Source organism: Nannobrachium achirus (genome assembly GCF_963921795.1).
Source record: "Nannobrachium achirus genome assembly, chromosome: 21".
NCBI classification, from domain to species: domain Eukaryota; kingdom Metazoa; phylum Chordata; class Actinopteri; order Myctophiformes; family Myctophidae; genus Nannobrachium; species Nannobrachium achirus.
Window position 1 is genome coordinate 9,876,344 of NC_137828.1, and position 16,017 is coordinate 9,892,360.

Genomic DNA, 16,017 nt, shown 5'->3' on the forward strand with positions numbered 1-16,017 from the left:
ACCTGCTCCGTCCGCGGCCATTCTCTTATTTTGAAGGCCAGAAGTCGATTGCGCAAACATTTCCTGTTTGACGTCATGACGTCATTCACCGGAAGTGGTCATCTCCCCATGCGGTTGGATTAATGGCGGATCGTTCCCTTTGTTATTATGTTATTGTGCGAGAATCTAATGCCATCCTTGGCTTCAAAAGTGTTTTTTCGAGAAAATGGACATTAAAGATGTGATAGACCGTCGGCTACCATAAGGGATTACTATTTTGTGCACATGGATCCGCGATGATGATGAATTGGCGAGGCCGATCGTGCCAGCACTTTCCAACGGACCGTAGGGTAAGCTTGCCAGCTTTACTGTATATACAGTATATTACGCGAGTATACTCGGGATCGGCACTCCGAGTACTCGAGTATTTTTCACGAGTATTCTCGGGATCGGCTACAAATGGGTTAAAAGTAACTTTTATTTTCCCCCCTGGACCCAGGGTATGGCAGCTGCATACACTCTGCCATACCCAATTGACGCCCCTGCCCTCTCCTCTCTCTCTCTCTCTCCAGGTACTATCATCATGTCAGAGGACTTGCGGGAGGCGGTGGACAGCATGTTTGATGCCAGGGTGCCCAGGCTGTGGCATCGCGTCAGCTGGGACTCCACCACGCTGGGCTTCTGGTTCTCTGAGTTACTGGACCGAAACCAGCAGTTCAGGGACTGGGTGTTCAACGGGCGACCAAACCAGTTCTGGCTGACTGGTTTCTTCAACCCACAGGTCGGTTTGAGCTGTCTTTGGGGCCTTTTCCATCAAAAGAACCTTGGTTCCAGAACCAGTGCCGGTTCAACTTTCTTGGAACCTTGGTTCGTTCTTGTGAACCGACTTGCGTTTCCACCAGATTGAACCAGAGCCATTGTCCCCTAGTTCAGATGGTGGTTCACTGGAAAAACCAAGGATTTTGTGGTTCTGGTTCCGAACCAACTTTTTCGGTTCGGAACCAACTCCGGTTCTCGGTGGAAAAGCTCACCTCTGGTTCGTCCCATAGGTGGGAGAAAGAACCGGAACCGGTTCTTTGCCAGTGGAAAAGGCCCCTTTGTCTACGCATGGTATTTAGCAGACAGTGTTATCCTCTAACTCTCTTCCCAATTCTGCATGGATAGTCTGTCTTCATTTTCATGTCATTTTTTTTACTCGTGCTCGATGTTGACTCGTCTCGTTGGCTGTTGTTGTTTAAAAGGAGTAGTTGTAGTCCTAGTACTAAACAGGCAACACACCTGGATCATTCATATGCTGCCAGGATCAGAATCGCACCGCGCTGCTCCCCTGATTCTAATTATTTGAGGTTCACACACTTGCAATCGATCAGTTCAAGGATCATGATGGTATTTATGTATGTAACTGTCTGTGTGTGTGTGTGTGTGTGTGTGTGTGTGTGTGTGTGTGTGTGTGTGTGTGTGTGTGTGTGTGTGTGTGTGCGTGTGTGAGTTTGTCTAGCTATACTTATGGGCAGGGGTTGACACTAAGGTCTAAGAGGCACTTGCCCATCGGGCAAGTACAGGTCATGTTCTACTTGCCCGAAGGTAATGCCCACTTGCCCGAAAAGTAAATCGTCCATTATAAAATGATAGGTACGATTTTAATTACCGCTCAATTTAACACTTATTTCTTTACTTTCTGGGGCTGTGCGATAAAATGTCATACCTCAGTACCTCCAAATCCAAATACTTTAGCTATGATTGAATATGTCTATGCTTTCACACTTGTTATTTTATCATTTTAAATGTGGCAACAGTACAAACAGCACATTATAGGTAAATATAGCTCTTATTTTACATTCCACAGACCAGAAGACACAGCGCACTGGCCACGTTCAGGTGTTTATAGACAGATATCTCGTGCTGTGTTTATAGACATTTGTGTCCCCTCTCAAATGAGCACTTGCCCGGTCGGGCAACCTGAAAGCCAACTTCACCTGCCCTGACGTTTTATTTACCTGCCAGGTGGGCAAGCCTTAGTGTCAATGCCTGTTATGGGGACTAAACGCATGTTCACACAGTCACCTGCAGGGGACCTCTGACAGTGTGGGGACAAAATAGTACGTCCCCACAACAGTTAAGTTTAGGGTTAGGTTTAGGGATAGAGGTTAGGGTAAGGCCACAGGACTTGCATAAAAATGAATGGAAGTCTGTAATGTCCTCACAAGTGATGTAAATATATAGTGTGTGTGTGCGCGCGCGTGCGCGTGTTTTCAGGGTTTTTTGACAGCCATGCGCCAGGAGACGACGCGCTCCAACTTGTCCAAGGGCTGGGCCTTGGACACGGTCGTCCTTAGCAACGACGTCACCAGGATGATGAGGGAGGACGTGCAGGCCCCGCCCCCAGAGGAAGTGGGAGGAGTCTACGTCCACGGCCTCTTCCTGGACGGCGCCGGCTGGGACCGGCGCAACGCCAGACTCGCAGAGGCGTCGCCCAAGGTAGCGCTGAGTTCACGTAGATTCAGATTCACTTCATTTTCACTTATATGTACTGTATATCCAATGTCCAAGGTTATGAGTAGGGGTGTAACGATGTAGTAACTGAATTGAAAAATCGAGGGTTACAGGGTTCCCCGATAGGCGGCCCGCGGGCCATTTGCGGCCCGCGGGGGGCTACTGTCTGGCCCCCACCAACCCCAGTAATAATGGTGGTATAAGAACAGCAACAACACTAGTATATCGTCGTTGTCGGGTGGAAACCTCATATCTCCAAATTTGTACGTTCTTTCGCTAAGTAAAGCCCTGCTTCATCATACAAGGCCGTCGCACAAAAGTAGTGAAAACAGCAGATCTACAAGCACACAACGCCTTGCGGTGCGAGGCGTTGTGTGCTTGTAGATCGGCTGTTTTCACTAGCTTAAATCATTTTTAAAATGATAAATGCAAAACGAACGGTTTTGGACATACAAGATTTTCACCCGACCACGACGATATCGCTGGAGTAACGGGAACGACGCCGTCGCCCCAAGCAATGTTGTGGCCCTCAGCTTGGTACCCTAGACATAATTCGGCCCTTGGGGAAAACTAATTGGGGAACCCTGATCTACTATATCGTTTGCAAAAGCAAAATATACTACCGTTTAGGCTTTGAATCGTATCGTATCGCATCGTATCGTATTGTTTTAAAAGGCGGTAATCGGTATCGAATCATTTTGCAATGCAAATAATTGTTGTATGCAAACTAAGTATTTGTGCCTTGTATTTCGCAATTTTAAGAGGAAAAATGAAATTACCTTTCCATTCCAAATAGCTACTCTTGGTCTATTGATAAATGTGTAATCTCTGTGTTCATGTCAAGGTGGGTTTGTCCATATGGGTTGAAATATAATGTCCATGTATTTGCCAGACAGCGTTTACTTCCTTAATAATAGTTTTTTTACACGTTTTACACCGATTCAATTTCTTTGCTAAATAGTTACTATATAGATTTTAAATCCTTGAATCGTAACCTCCTTTTTTCGCCGTGAATGAAGCTATATCGTCCATGTAACGTATCGTTAACACATTAAATGCCCTAGATGGCGCCAGAGCCATCCCCTCTAGCTGCCCAAATTTCTCCCATCCACCTCCTTTGTATTCTACAGGGCCCTGTTGCGTCAGTTCATGCGTGATGACATCACTTGGTCACATGACCGTAGTCAGGATGTTGTTGTCTTCCACCCAGTATGGGCTGTGTAGCCTATAGCTATTGTTAGCCGATCATAATTTGGTCATTTTGCCAGCCATGCCCCGAGTTTTAGCCATAAAAACATACATCAGAGATAAAGGGCTTTAAAGTTTGAGAAATGTATTGGATTATATGGAGTAAAACGGCGGCGCGATGCTCTCAGCATTCTAATGGAAACAACCCGCGGTGATTGGGCAATATCCACAGGTAGCCCCGACCTTACGGTAAGATTTAATATTGCTACTGTAAATACAGTAAACGCGCCAAACGCGCCGTGGGCCTCCAGCGACATCAAAGCGTTTGACACGTTGACTGACACCACGTGGGCATTTAATGTGTTAACCATGTATCGTGATGCGTATCGTATCGCTTTTAAAATGAAGCTAGCTCCTTGGTCAGCCTGTGTTCATACTGTATGGAAAGCATTTTGAAATCAAAGACTTAAGGTTGTTGCACACTGCTGCGTTTTTTCGGGCCGAAGATAGGAGTGAATTTCAGAGCATCTAAATAAAAAGAATCGACCTCACTTTATGTCAATCATGTTTGCACGCTGCCGCCCGTTTCGTATTTATTTTCGTTTGATGTTTTGTTGTTGTCGCCATTGGGTCCCTTGCTCTCTCTCCCTCTTCTCTCTCTTTTTTTTTGCGGATTTCAGTTTCCAAAACACAACGAAAAAACACAGCAGTGTGCAACCGGCTTTAAACTTGACCCGCTGTCAAAATGACAGTCATTAGCCCCTTTTCGACTGCAGCTTTAGCACCACACCACACCACACTACACCACACCACACCGCACCACATAAAAATATCTACATTTTCCATTACACAAAAGTACCCCTATCGGTAAGGAACAAATTGACCCTTTTAACTGTGATTATAATACAATATACATTTGTATTACAACTATCCTAAATTATAATACACTATAATGGATTATAACTGTGATTATAATACACTATAACGTATTAATGTATTACTATGATAATTATAATACACTATAATAGATTATGATAGTGGTTATAACGCAATAGAATCTATTATCATGTATTACAACTATATCCTGGTGGTCTAAATGAAAAGTCAGTGAGTGATCGGTCATTATGAAGTGTTTGGCCCTGTTTGGCCTAGCTCAGACCTACTCTAGATTGGATACTTTTTAGTACCACGTTTAGTACCACTTTGACACCACTCTACCCAGGTCCTTGTAGTGGAAAACCTGGCACAAGTGGCTGTTGTGGTGTGGAGTGGTGTGGTGTGGAGTTGGGCCAGTGGAAAATGGGCTATTGATTGATTCCGTGATGGATCTGTTCATCCGTCTCCAGGTCTTGTTCACCTCCCTCCCGGTGGTCCACGTGTACGCGGTCAGCACGTCCAACATGGCCGACAGTAAGCGCCAGCAGGGCGGCGGTGTGAGTGCGTCGTACTCCTGTCCCGTGTACAAGAAGCCCCGGCGGACGGACCTGACCTACGTCTTCTCCCTGCTGCTCCGCAGCTCCCAGCAACCTGAGCACTGGACGCTCCGCGGCGCTGCACTGCTCTGTGACTGCAAATAGTGTGTGTGCGTACATGTACATGTGTATGTGTGCGTGATCTGTTTCCCGTCAAGCAGAGAAATTAGTCACAAATTAATTGAACATACACACATTTTGTAAGCGAAGTGATAATTGTTATATTCATGATCTATGTCAGGGTTCCCCAATTAGTTTTCCCCAAGGGCCGAATTATGTCTAGGGTACCAAGCCGAGGGCCACAACACTGCAGGGGGCGATGGTGGCGTTCCCGCTACTCCAGCGACAGTTAAGATAATCTTGTATGTCCAAAACCGTTCGTTTTGAATTTATAATTTTTAAAATTATTTAAACTAGTGAACACGGCCGATCTACAAGCACACAACGCCTCACGGTGCGAGGCGTTGTGTGCTTGTAGATCTGCTGTTTTCACTACTTTTGTAAGACGGCCTTGTATGATTTGCAAAAGGACGTACAAATTTGGAGATAAGAGATTTCCAGCCGACAACGTCGATATACTAGTGTTGTTGCTGCTCTTATACCACCATTATTACTGGGGTTGCTGTGGGCCAGACAGTAGCCCCCCGCGGGCCGCAAATGGCCCGCGCGCCACCTATTGGGGAACCCTGATCTATGTGTTTCTACGAGTCTGTTTGAAGTCAGAATATAATGATTACTGTCATCTGAAGTTATTTTCTGTACTAGTTTTTTATTGATTTGACCTCTATTATCTTATTACTCTGAATACTCTGTATTATTATTATTACTATTATCTATTATAATACTATTATCTCGCATATTTCTAACAGACACATTCTATGTTTCTTAAAAATTAAAAAAAATAACCCAAAACAATCTTCGTCACAGATATTCTCACATGCCTGCTATGTATAACAATCATAAGTTGAAAACATGATGTTGCTGTACTGTCCACTGTTGTCATTTTTGTCATTTCTCTTAATAAAATAGCTAAAATGTGACTTGTGTTTATTTACTAAGATAGTTGTATTGACGCCAAACAAACTTTTTCAATAACAATGTTAGTCTCTGTGTGTTCACAAATAACTACTGTAATATGATGGAACACGTGCTGCAGTCTACAGAAATGCTGTCGATTACAAAATGATCCATACATGATCCAAAATTCATAAATGCCCACAAGAACAGAAGTGTCTTTCTATGTGGAGTTTGCATGTTCTCCCCGTGTCTCCTAGGGTTGATACCCTCACAAAAACATGCAGTAAACCTGGTCTCAATAATGCCTCCCCCTGGCCAGCCAGGGCGCCTGATGGAGGGGAAAGGAACTGGTTGGAATAACGTGTTCCTTCCACGCGCTACGTCCATCCCAGGGAAATCCCCCCTGTCAGGTGAAAAGAATCAACTTGGACTACTCATGCATTGAAGGAAGCATGAGGTCAGTCCGTTGTCTCCCCAGGCACGGCAGAGGGAGAGCAGAGCCCAGGATTACATAGGCAATTGGCACTGGGTGAAAATGGGTTACAAAAATTGTGGGTTAAAAATTATAAGAAAAAAAAAACAACAGAAGTGTCTGGTTTGTATTCTTCGTGGAACATACTGATATTTTATGTATTCAATTCATATTTCCAACTTGTTAGTAAAAAGGAACATCTCGTGCAGCAGGGGCGTCAATTGGGTATGGCAGGGGTATGCAGCTGCCATACCCTGGGTCCAGGGGGGAAAATAAAAGTTACTTTTAAATATAAATCCATGAATGTCTCTTTGTGTATCTGGGCTGGTTATCATGTTGTTAAATTACAGTAAAATAACTACAAATGCAACATTTTACAAAATGGTCACTTCAACAAGGTATTATAATTATATTCTCCACACTTGTATTCTCCCCATTTTGACAAAATGGTATATTCCCAAGTTCCGCAGGTCAGCTGCACAGGTGCAATGCATTATTGTTAATTGTGGCACATTTACTATAACATGCTAAGTTTAGCTGCACTTAAACAACAATTCCAGGCTGCCATATCCAGCCCAAGAAACCGTAGAAACCTGGGTAAAAAAACTGACAAAACTCGTTTTTTTCAGACATTGTGAAAATAGCCGATATACATGCTCACAACGCCTTGCAGCGCGAGGCGTTGTGAGCATGTAGATCTGCTATTTTCACAATAGAACCGTGTTATACAAAATGTAATGCCTCTTTTCCATGAGGACTCCCATCTTTGCCATACCCTAGCTTTTGCTGAACTGACACGACTGTCGTGCAGTATAGTGACTGGATATAACATGTGTTTTCTTTACTCCAAAAACGTGATATTTTCTCTATGTTTAGCGAACTCGGCATGAGCAACCACTGCTAGGAGCTTGCTGGGTGTCACAGCAGCCAATCAGAGGCCTGACAATGGGTCCATTGAGCCTAATTGTGTCCATTCTTAAATCTTTCCATTACGCTAGAAATGCACACTGCACACACAGACATGAATGGAACGTCTTGGTCTTGGCGCGGTGACTATGTCATTGTCTCTCACGCAACCATGAGTCCAAGAGTTATTGTTGTAACCAATGCAGTTATTATTGTAACACAGGCTGCTATGAATAGCTCCTGGATGTGTCTGTTAGTGTTATATTTAAGCTTGTCGCTGAGTGGTCAGGACCTGGGGGTTCCCCTCTTGCTGTATAGTGTCTGTAAAAAAGGAAGATGGGATTTCTGTGCATTTGTCACGGGAGCCCCTACAGCCTGGCCTACCGTGTTGTTTAGTGCAGGGGTTTTCAAAGTGGGTGACAGGGCACCCTGGGGTGCCGTGACAGAAGTCCAGGGGTGCTGCGAGATAATTTGATAATATTCTGAATTTATTTGGACACTTGAAAAAATATTTAGTATAATTTTGAACTTGAAGTACAAAGTTATTTTCAGTCAGTTCTAACCAAAATGGCTATATCTCAACGTTTTCCTCGCAACATAATCACCAAAATATTGTCACTGTCGGGCAGAAACCTCGTATCTCCAAGTTTCAAATGTGAGCGTCTTTTTGTAAAGCAAAGCCCTGCTTCATCATACAAGACTGTCGCACAAAACTAGTGAAAACAGCCGATCTACAAGCACATGTGTGCTTGTAGATCTGCTGTTTTCACTAGTTTAGTACATTTTATAGATGATAAATACAAAACGAACGGTTTTGGACATACAAGGTTTCCACCCGACGACGATATGCTATAAATATAAGGTGCTGGGAGTGAAAATTATAATGTAGGGGTGCCTTGGATTAAAAACAATATTTATGGGGTGCCCTGAGACAAAAAAGTTTGGGAAAACCAGGGGGGTTTAGTGTAGGCCTACCCTGTAAAGAATTCCAATACTCAATACTCAAATTTCTGCCTCCTCGCTTCCTCCATCATCTGGTGGTGTTACGGTGAAATTGGTGACCTGCTGAAATATGTGACAATCGTGTAGACACGTAAATCATTGTGGTGGTAGTATTAGCGTATAGTATTTTATATATTCATTCATATTTCACATTTTACACATAGAAAATAGATGTTCTGTGTGTCAGAGCAATGCAGCAAGTCCTTACGGTATACTGTATGTGAACAGATGGTTCTTGGCCAATAAAGGTCAAAAGGTGTGTTCATTTGAACCCTCAGTATATATACAATGGTCAAATAACGAACATTCTACAATCTACAAAATCTTTGTAGAACATTCTACATCATCTATCTCATAAGTCCATCTAATGTTCTTCCACAGGGTTAGAATTATTAACAACTTTATTTAGTTAATTTCGCTTGATTAATTCACCTGTTCCACCGAACAATAGCCACCAACAATACAACAAGGTGTAGTAAGTTGAACTAATTCAACCGTAATCTATAAATCCTATGATAAAATTGCCCAATGGTGGACACAAACATAGTATCAACTGGTATTCAAATGTATCTATTTCTGTTATCCCATATACCTTAAACGCTTTTTAGTACCCATTCCTTCAATACAACGTACCAGACATTCTACTCAGGTTTACTTTACTGTTGATTTGGTTACTAATGAAATTGGTACACATGCCTTTTCTTTCAAAGCTCCCTCAGATTGGAATAATTTACCGGTTAATATTGGAGCTATTTCAACTTTCCCAGTTTTTAAACGTGCACTTGTCTTCTTACTTGGAGGTTGTATGTTCCTGTTATCGGTAAACCTGCCATATCATACATGCAATGACTCTATACTCTATACTCTATGTCTCTACATTTGATATTGTTTTGCATTCAATGTTTCAATATCTGATATGATATAATATAGGATTTAGTGCTGATTTAATGCTGTGATTTTTTATCAAGGTTCATAATGTTATTGTATGTGTGTTTTCTATTTTGTTCTGTCCATCATGTCTTGTCTACCCTGTATAGGTCTACATGTAACCATTGTAACATGTATTTATGTTGGGGCCCACCTCTAAAACGAGATGGCACATCTCAAGGGGTTTAGCCTAATAAAGAAACTTGAACTTCAGGGGCTGTTAAGTATGACATCATTTTGTAGGCAGAGGAGAATTTCTGCCCCCAGTTTCCGTGAATCTTTTTACTATTTTTACTATTTACACATTTTTCTTCTCTTTGTTGTTGAAAGGAAAGTGTTAGAATTATACTTTAGTCGTTATTTTTGTCTCGGATCTGTTGAAATAGCGAGGGACAGAAAATGCTCTGGGGGCAGAGTTCTCCTCTGCCTACAAAATGATGTCACGGCTTAAAAGCCCCTAAGCTGCACTGTTGCTCCAATCCAAACCAAACTTGGTACAAACTGTTCAGGGGTCTGCAATGACGATAGTGGTGTAAAGTAACTAAGTACATTTACTTGCTGTACTTGTGTACAATTTTGAGGTATTTTAACTTTACAGGAGTATTACCAATTTCCAATACTTTTACTTCTACTCCACTACATCTCGGATCCAAATATTGTACTCAGGGGCGTCACAAGGGGGGGGGGGGAAGTGGGACTGAGTTACTAGGGCCCAAGTTGGAGGGGCCCTAGTAACCTTAGCTATTGAAAAATAGCAGATATACAAGCTTGCAGCGCAGCACCGAGTGCCGCGCTGCGAGCTTGTAGATCTGCTATTTTTGAAAAGTCGTGAAAAATGTGTTCAAATCTTTGAATATATATATATTTTTAATTTGTAACTCAAATTTTTCTTCTGGGGGGGTCCCTGGAACTAAATATTTTCAAATGGGGGTCCGTGGCCAATTACATATCATCTTGGGGGGTCCTTGACATGAAAAAGTTTGAGCACCACTGACATGGAAACATAGGTTTCTTGCACACAATTTCACAATTTTTCAAACATAGCAGATCTACAAGCTCGCAGCGCGGCACTCGGTGCCGCGCTGCGAGCTTGTATATCTGCTATTTTTCAATAGTTAACATTCATGTGGGGCCCGCAGTGAATCCTTGTACCCAGGGCCCCTGATTGTACTTTTACTCTGCTAAATTTATTTGAAAACTTTAGTTACTAGTTACTTTGCAGATATAAATCATAAAACATGCATTAATCACTTTAGCCCTATTTTAAACCTGGGCTATTTTCACACATTTTGTAAAAAAGAACATGAGTACTTTTTCCACCAATGAATGACAATAGTCAAACCAGGGGCCATGTGTGAACCTGAGGGGCCACGTCAGGAGGACCCCCCAGGGACCCCCCAGGGACCCCCCAGGCGTACAGTTGCTCCGATCCACACCCAACTTGGCTCAAATCACCGTTCAGCCGTCTGGCGTGAGATAGGGCATTCATGAATAGTGATTTTTAGTATTTGAATTATTCGACCTCAAAGTATTCGAATAGTCGAATATTCGACAGGACTGGCCAAACTGACCCAACTGTCAAATATTAAGTAAGCAAGAGGCGAACATTGTGAAAATAGCGTTGCGAGGCGTTGTGAGCATGTAGATCTGCTATTTTCACAATATTTATCTGCGGAACAGAGTCACATTAAAAGTAATACCTACAATTCCAAGTGCTTGTCAGGGTTCTTATGACTTCCTATCATGCCAAGCTTTATAAACCTTGAAGAAATATATAGAGTAAGGTGGGGTAAAAGGCCCCCCCTAAGGAAAATGTCTATTTTATGACCAATTAAAATACATTTTGATATTAATTCAGTATGTACATGTTAACAATGCTTTACCCAATACACCTATATGGGCACCATGTTGAAAAATTAGATACATTTGATTTTATAGTACAAAAAGAAAAACATGTAAAAAGGGCCCCCTTCTATGTCCTGGAGCAGAATAAGTGCTACAATCATGAAAATTGCCATGAGCATTTTCCATGGGTCACTTGACAAGATAATTGTCAGAGGAATTTGAATTTTCAAGATGGTGGCCATTTTTCAAGATGACTGACACCTTAGTGGAGCAGTTATGTGATATAATAGTTTATTTGGTGATATAAGTATGAAAATTGGCATGAGCAGTCTCTGTGGGTCACTTGACAATTAGCCACCCACAGCTACTTGAAATTTCAAGATGGCAGACATTTTTCAAGATGGCCGACACCTTGTGGAGCAGTTAAGTGATATAATGGTTTATTTGGTGCTCCACTAAGGTGGTGGCCATCTTGAAAAATGGCTGCCATATTGAAATTTCAAGTAACTGTGGGTGGCTAATTGTCAAGTAAGTCTGGGTTTCCGAGGCTAATTGCCAAGTGACCCACAGAGACTACTCATGCCAATTTTCAGGCTTGTATCACCAAAATACCCAGGGGGCAAAGGAAGGTGTGCTGCATTTGCCCTGACATAAAAAGTTGTCCACCAGAAATATTATCTATGACCCAGTAGGATCACAACCTATATGGACAACCCGGTCAATTTGTACAACAAAGTCCAATATGGCCGCCTCAATATTAGCCCCTATTAGTTTTAATGGGGGGTGAATAGGGCAAAATTTTAAACTGAGGGATATTGCCACGAAACTTCACAGGTTGATCAATGGTATACATATGAACATTTTTTTGTATTGCAAGTTTCCATGAAATCCAATATGGCCGCCACAATATGGCCGCCATAATGTAAGGACCCAGAAAATAGGTTTTGCCTCTAACTTCTGAACCAGATGAGCTAGAAACGCAAACTTGGTGTCTATTTCATGGTGTCTGACCATGGGAGACTCAATGGAATAGCTAATTTTATTATTGGGTGTGTCTGGACCTTTATTGTGCATATTTGCAAGATGGTGGACTCCCAAAATAGAGCTTTAACATAATTTCTACCATGATTGTTGACTGCTTTTGCAAATACAAGCAATATGAATCCATTTGCTAAGATTTATGGCACAGAAGGGACTTATACCTGTATTATTCTTGAGTTTGCATGTTGTCAAAATGGCTGTAAACGAGATATTATATTTCCTGTCCGATTCTACTGTATGTAGTTGTAGCAATGACTTAAAATCAGAGACCAAAACAATGTATCTTAGAAATTATTTTTTTATTTAAAAAAAAAAAGAAAAAAAGAGAGAGATTATCTCAATGAAATGAATGCAACTGCCTTTTTGGGTCTTTCACACATAGACATGCACATGCTTTCCAACAACTTCAGCTTCAGGGAAATTATAATGAACACATGATTAAAACAGGCTGCATTATAATGCAAATAATTGCTAGTCACTATCACTGTCATGTGTACCTATCCTGCTGCATCTTGTCTCCAGTCCTTGGCAACGACACCCCAAGTAGCATGCAATTCCCTTCTTCGCACATGAAGTTCAATCACCCGAGAGAGACTTGGAGTAGAACCGCTGCTCCTTCACTTGGAAAGGAGTCAGCTTAGGTGGTTCGGGCATCTAGTACGGATGCCCCCCGAGCGCCTTCCTAGGAAGGTCCTCGATGCACGTCCCACTGGGAGGAGACCCCGTGGCAGACCTAAGACCAGATGGAAGGATTATATATCCAGACTGGCCTGGGAACGCCTCGGTATACTCCCAGAGGGAGTGGAGGAAGTTGCGCAGGATAAGGAAATCTGGAAGTCTCAGTTGGAACTGTTACCCCCGCGACCCGATTCCGGATAAGCGGTTGAAGATGGATGGATGGATGGATGGCACATGAACAGTTTTTCTGGCAGCCTTTGATACAGCTACATGATATTGCCTTGTCCATTGATATAGGCCAGGCTGGCTCTGTAGATGTACAGGGGACTGCCTTCCCATCACTGAGAGACCATCCATATTCAGTGAAGCAAGGGATGTCTGGCTTCGCGATGTGTGCAGTTTTATCTATTATGGCTGCAAGAGCAGCTCTTTTCAGGTGCAGGGCATTTTCTGTAGGTGGCAGCAGCTTCAACAGGGTTGATCGGTTATTTAGGAACTTGTACACTCTCAGCTTTGCCAGGTCAAAGTCCTCCGAATGGTCAGCTCTTGATGCATATACAGCTATTGTGAGGTCTCTAGCCTGATTCTTGACATCCTCTGAGAGGGAATAAGCGGAATTTTCACCAAACTCCTGAAGTGCAGGGAGATGCTGGTCTTGAACCATGCCTTCTTTCCAGTGAAAAAGGGATAGCTGGTGGTATCTCTGCCACTCAGGCTGTGAATAAAGGGCAGGGCACGACACTGTGCGAGTCCAAGGGCTGAGACCATGTGATGGATAGGAAGATATGCATCCTGCTCTGTTCTCACCCACAGCTCTGGAAGGTCTAGGAGGTGGGTGGCAGCATGATATAGATGCCTATATCATGCTGCCGCCATGGGAAGGCAGTCCCCTGTCCATCTACAGAGCCAGCCTGGCCTATATCAATGGACAAGGCAATATCATGTAGCTGTATCAAAGGCTGCCAGAAAAACTGTTCATGTGCGAAGAAGGGAATTGCATGCTACTTGGGGTGTCGTTGCCAAGGACTGGAGACAAGATGCAGCAGGATAGGTACACATGACAGTGATAGTGAGTAGTGACTAGCAATTATTTGCATTATAATGCAGCCTGTTTTAATCATGTGTTCATTATAATTTCCCTGAAGCTGAAGTTGTTGGAAAGCATGTGCATGTCTATGTGTGAAAGACCCAAAAAGGCAGTTGCATTCATTTCATTGAGATAATCTCTCTCTTTTTTTATATTTTTTTTAATAAAAAAATAATTTCTAAGATACATTGTTTTGGTCTCTGATTTTATCTGAAGTCATTGCTACAACTACATACAGTAGAATCGGACAGGAAATATAATATCTCATTTACAGCCATTTTGACAACATGCAAACTCAAGAATAATACATGTATAAGTCCCTTCTGTGCCATAAATCTTAGCAAATGGATTCATATTGCTTGTATTTGCAAAAGCAGTCAACAATCATGGTAGAAATTATGTTAAAGCTCTATTTTGGGAATCCACCATCTTGCAAATATGCACAATAAAGGTCCAGACACACCCAATAATAAAATTAGCTATTCCATTGAGTCTCCCATGGTCAGACACCATGAAATAGACACCAAGTTTGCGTTTCTAGCTCATCTGGTTCAGAAGTTAGAGGCAAAACCTATTTTCTGGGTCCTTACATTATGGCGGCCATATTGTGGCCGCCATATTGGATTTCATGGAAACTTGCAATACAAAAAATGTTCATATGTATACCATTGATCAACCTGTGAAGTTTCGTGGAAATATCCCTCAGTTTAAAATTTTGCCCTATTCACCCCCCATTAAAACTAATAGGGGCTAATATTGAGGCGGCCATATTGGACTTTGTTGCACAAATTGACCGGGTTGTCCATATAGGTTGTGATCCTACTGGGTCATAGATAATATTTCTGGTGGACAACTTTTTATGTCGGGGCAAATGCAGGTTTCCCAAAAAAAGGCTGGTTTGCCCCCTGGGTAAAATAACCCTTTATATCACATAACTGCTCCAATTAGGTGTCAGCCATCTTGAAAAATGTCTGTCATCTTGAAAGTGTCCATTTCAAAGTGACCCATGGAAACTGCTAATGCCAATTTTCACGTTTGTATCATTAACTGAACGATTCTGCCAAAAATAAGCAGTTATTCTCTCCATGGGGCAAAAAGCCTCCGGGGGCTTCTTACCCCACACGAGGGGGGGGCCTATTACCCCAACGCTGTCATTGCAAAGAGTGTCATCTTAAATCTTAAACCTTTTTTATTTTTTTATTTTTTTAAGTTGATAATTTATCATAAGGCCTTCCTAATGATATACAAAAAATAAGTGAAGAGGTTCAACTTATTTACACCGAGTTTGGAACATTTTCACAGTGACAAAGAATTAGATCAGTTTATCTTAAATGTGTTTGATTGAGAAAGTTATGACCTGGATTAAGGTGAGACAATGAAATTTGGTATCCATGAAGAGCTAAGGATGCCAGGAATGTGCTGAAATCAAAATTTTTGCCACCTTGTAGTTCTGTAGTCAAATACAGCTGGGGGGCTTATTACCCCAGGGGGGCCTATTCCCCCACTCTACCCTATACTTTTAAAGACATAAACAATCATTTTAAAAAAAATAAGCGAATACTCGACTTCGGTGAACGACGTCGAATAGTGACTTTGATATTCGAATATTCGAATAGTCGAATATTTGGTTTGGTGAATGCCCTAGCGTGAGAATGGTCACATATTCCAAAAAATCCTAAAGATTGCTCAAATAAGGGGCACTGCCATGCCACTGATGGTCATAACTCGTAATCAGACAACATTGGGCTAGATTTGAAGGCCTAAAAATCGAGTCTAATTCTAAAAGCTGAGGATGTATTCTGTGTCATCGTACCTCAACCTCAACCTGCTCATATATGGACAAAAACATACTGTCACATTTTTTCCCCTCACATGAGACCAGTGTGGGCCACAAGGCCTGACCTGACGTC

The 16,017-nt window shown here is 42.3% G+C and overlaps 1 protein-coding gene across 1 annotated transcript in view; it reads left to right on the forward strand.

Annotated features, from left to right (window-relative positions):
- dnah5l (dynein, axonemal, heavy chain 5 like) overlaps nucleotides 1–5,237 on the forward strand; it is a gene marked incomplete at both ends in the record, with an annotated part of 142,853 nt that extends 137,616 nt beyond the window's left edge. The window contains 3 exons of the mRNA XM_080752420.1: nucleotides 552–760; nucleotides 2,236–2,457; nucleotides 5,007–5,237. Coding sequence (XP_080608546.1) covers nucleotides 552–760; nucleotides 2,236–2,457; nucleotides 5,007–5,237 — 662 coding nt within the window. The remainder of the gene's footprint in view (nucleotides 1–551; nucleotides 761–2,235; nucleotides 2,458–5,006) is intronic.
- Nucleotides 5,238–16,017: the final 10,780 nt, after the last annotated feature.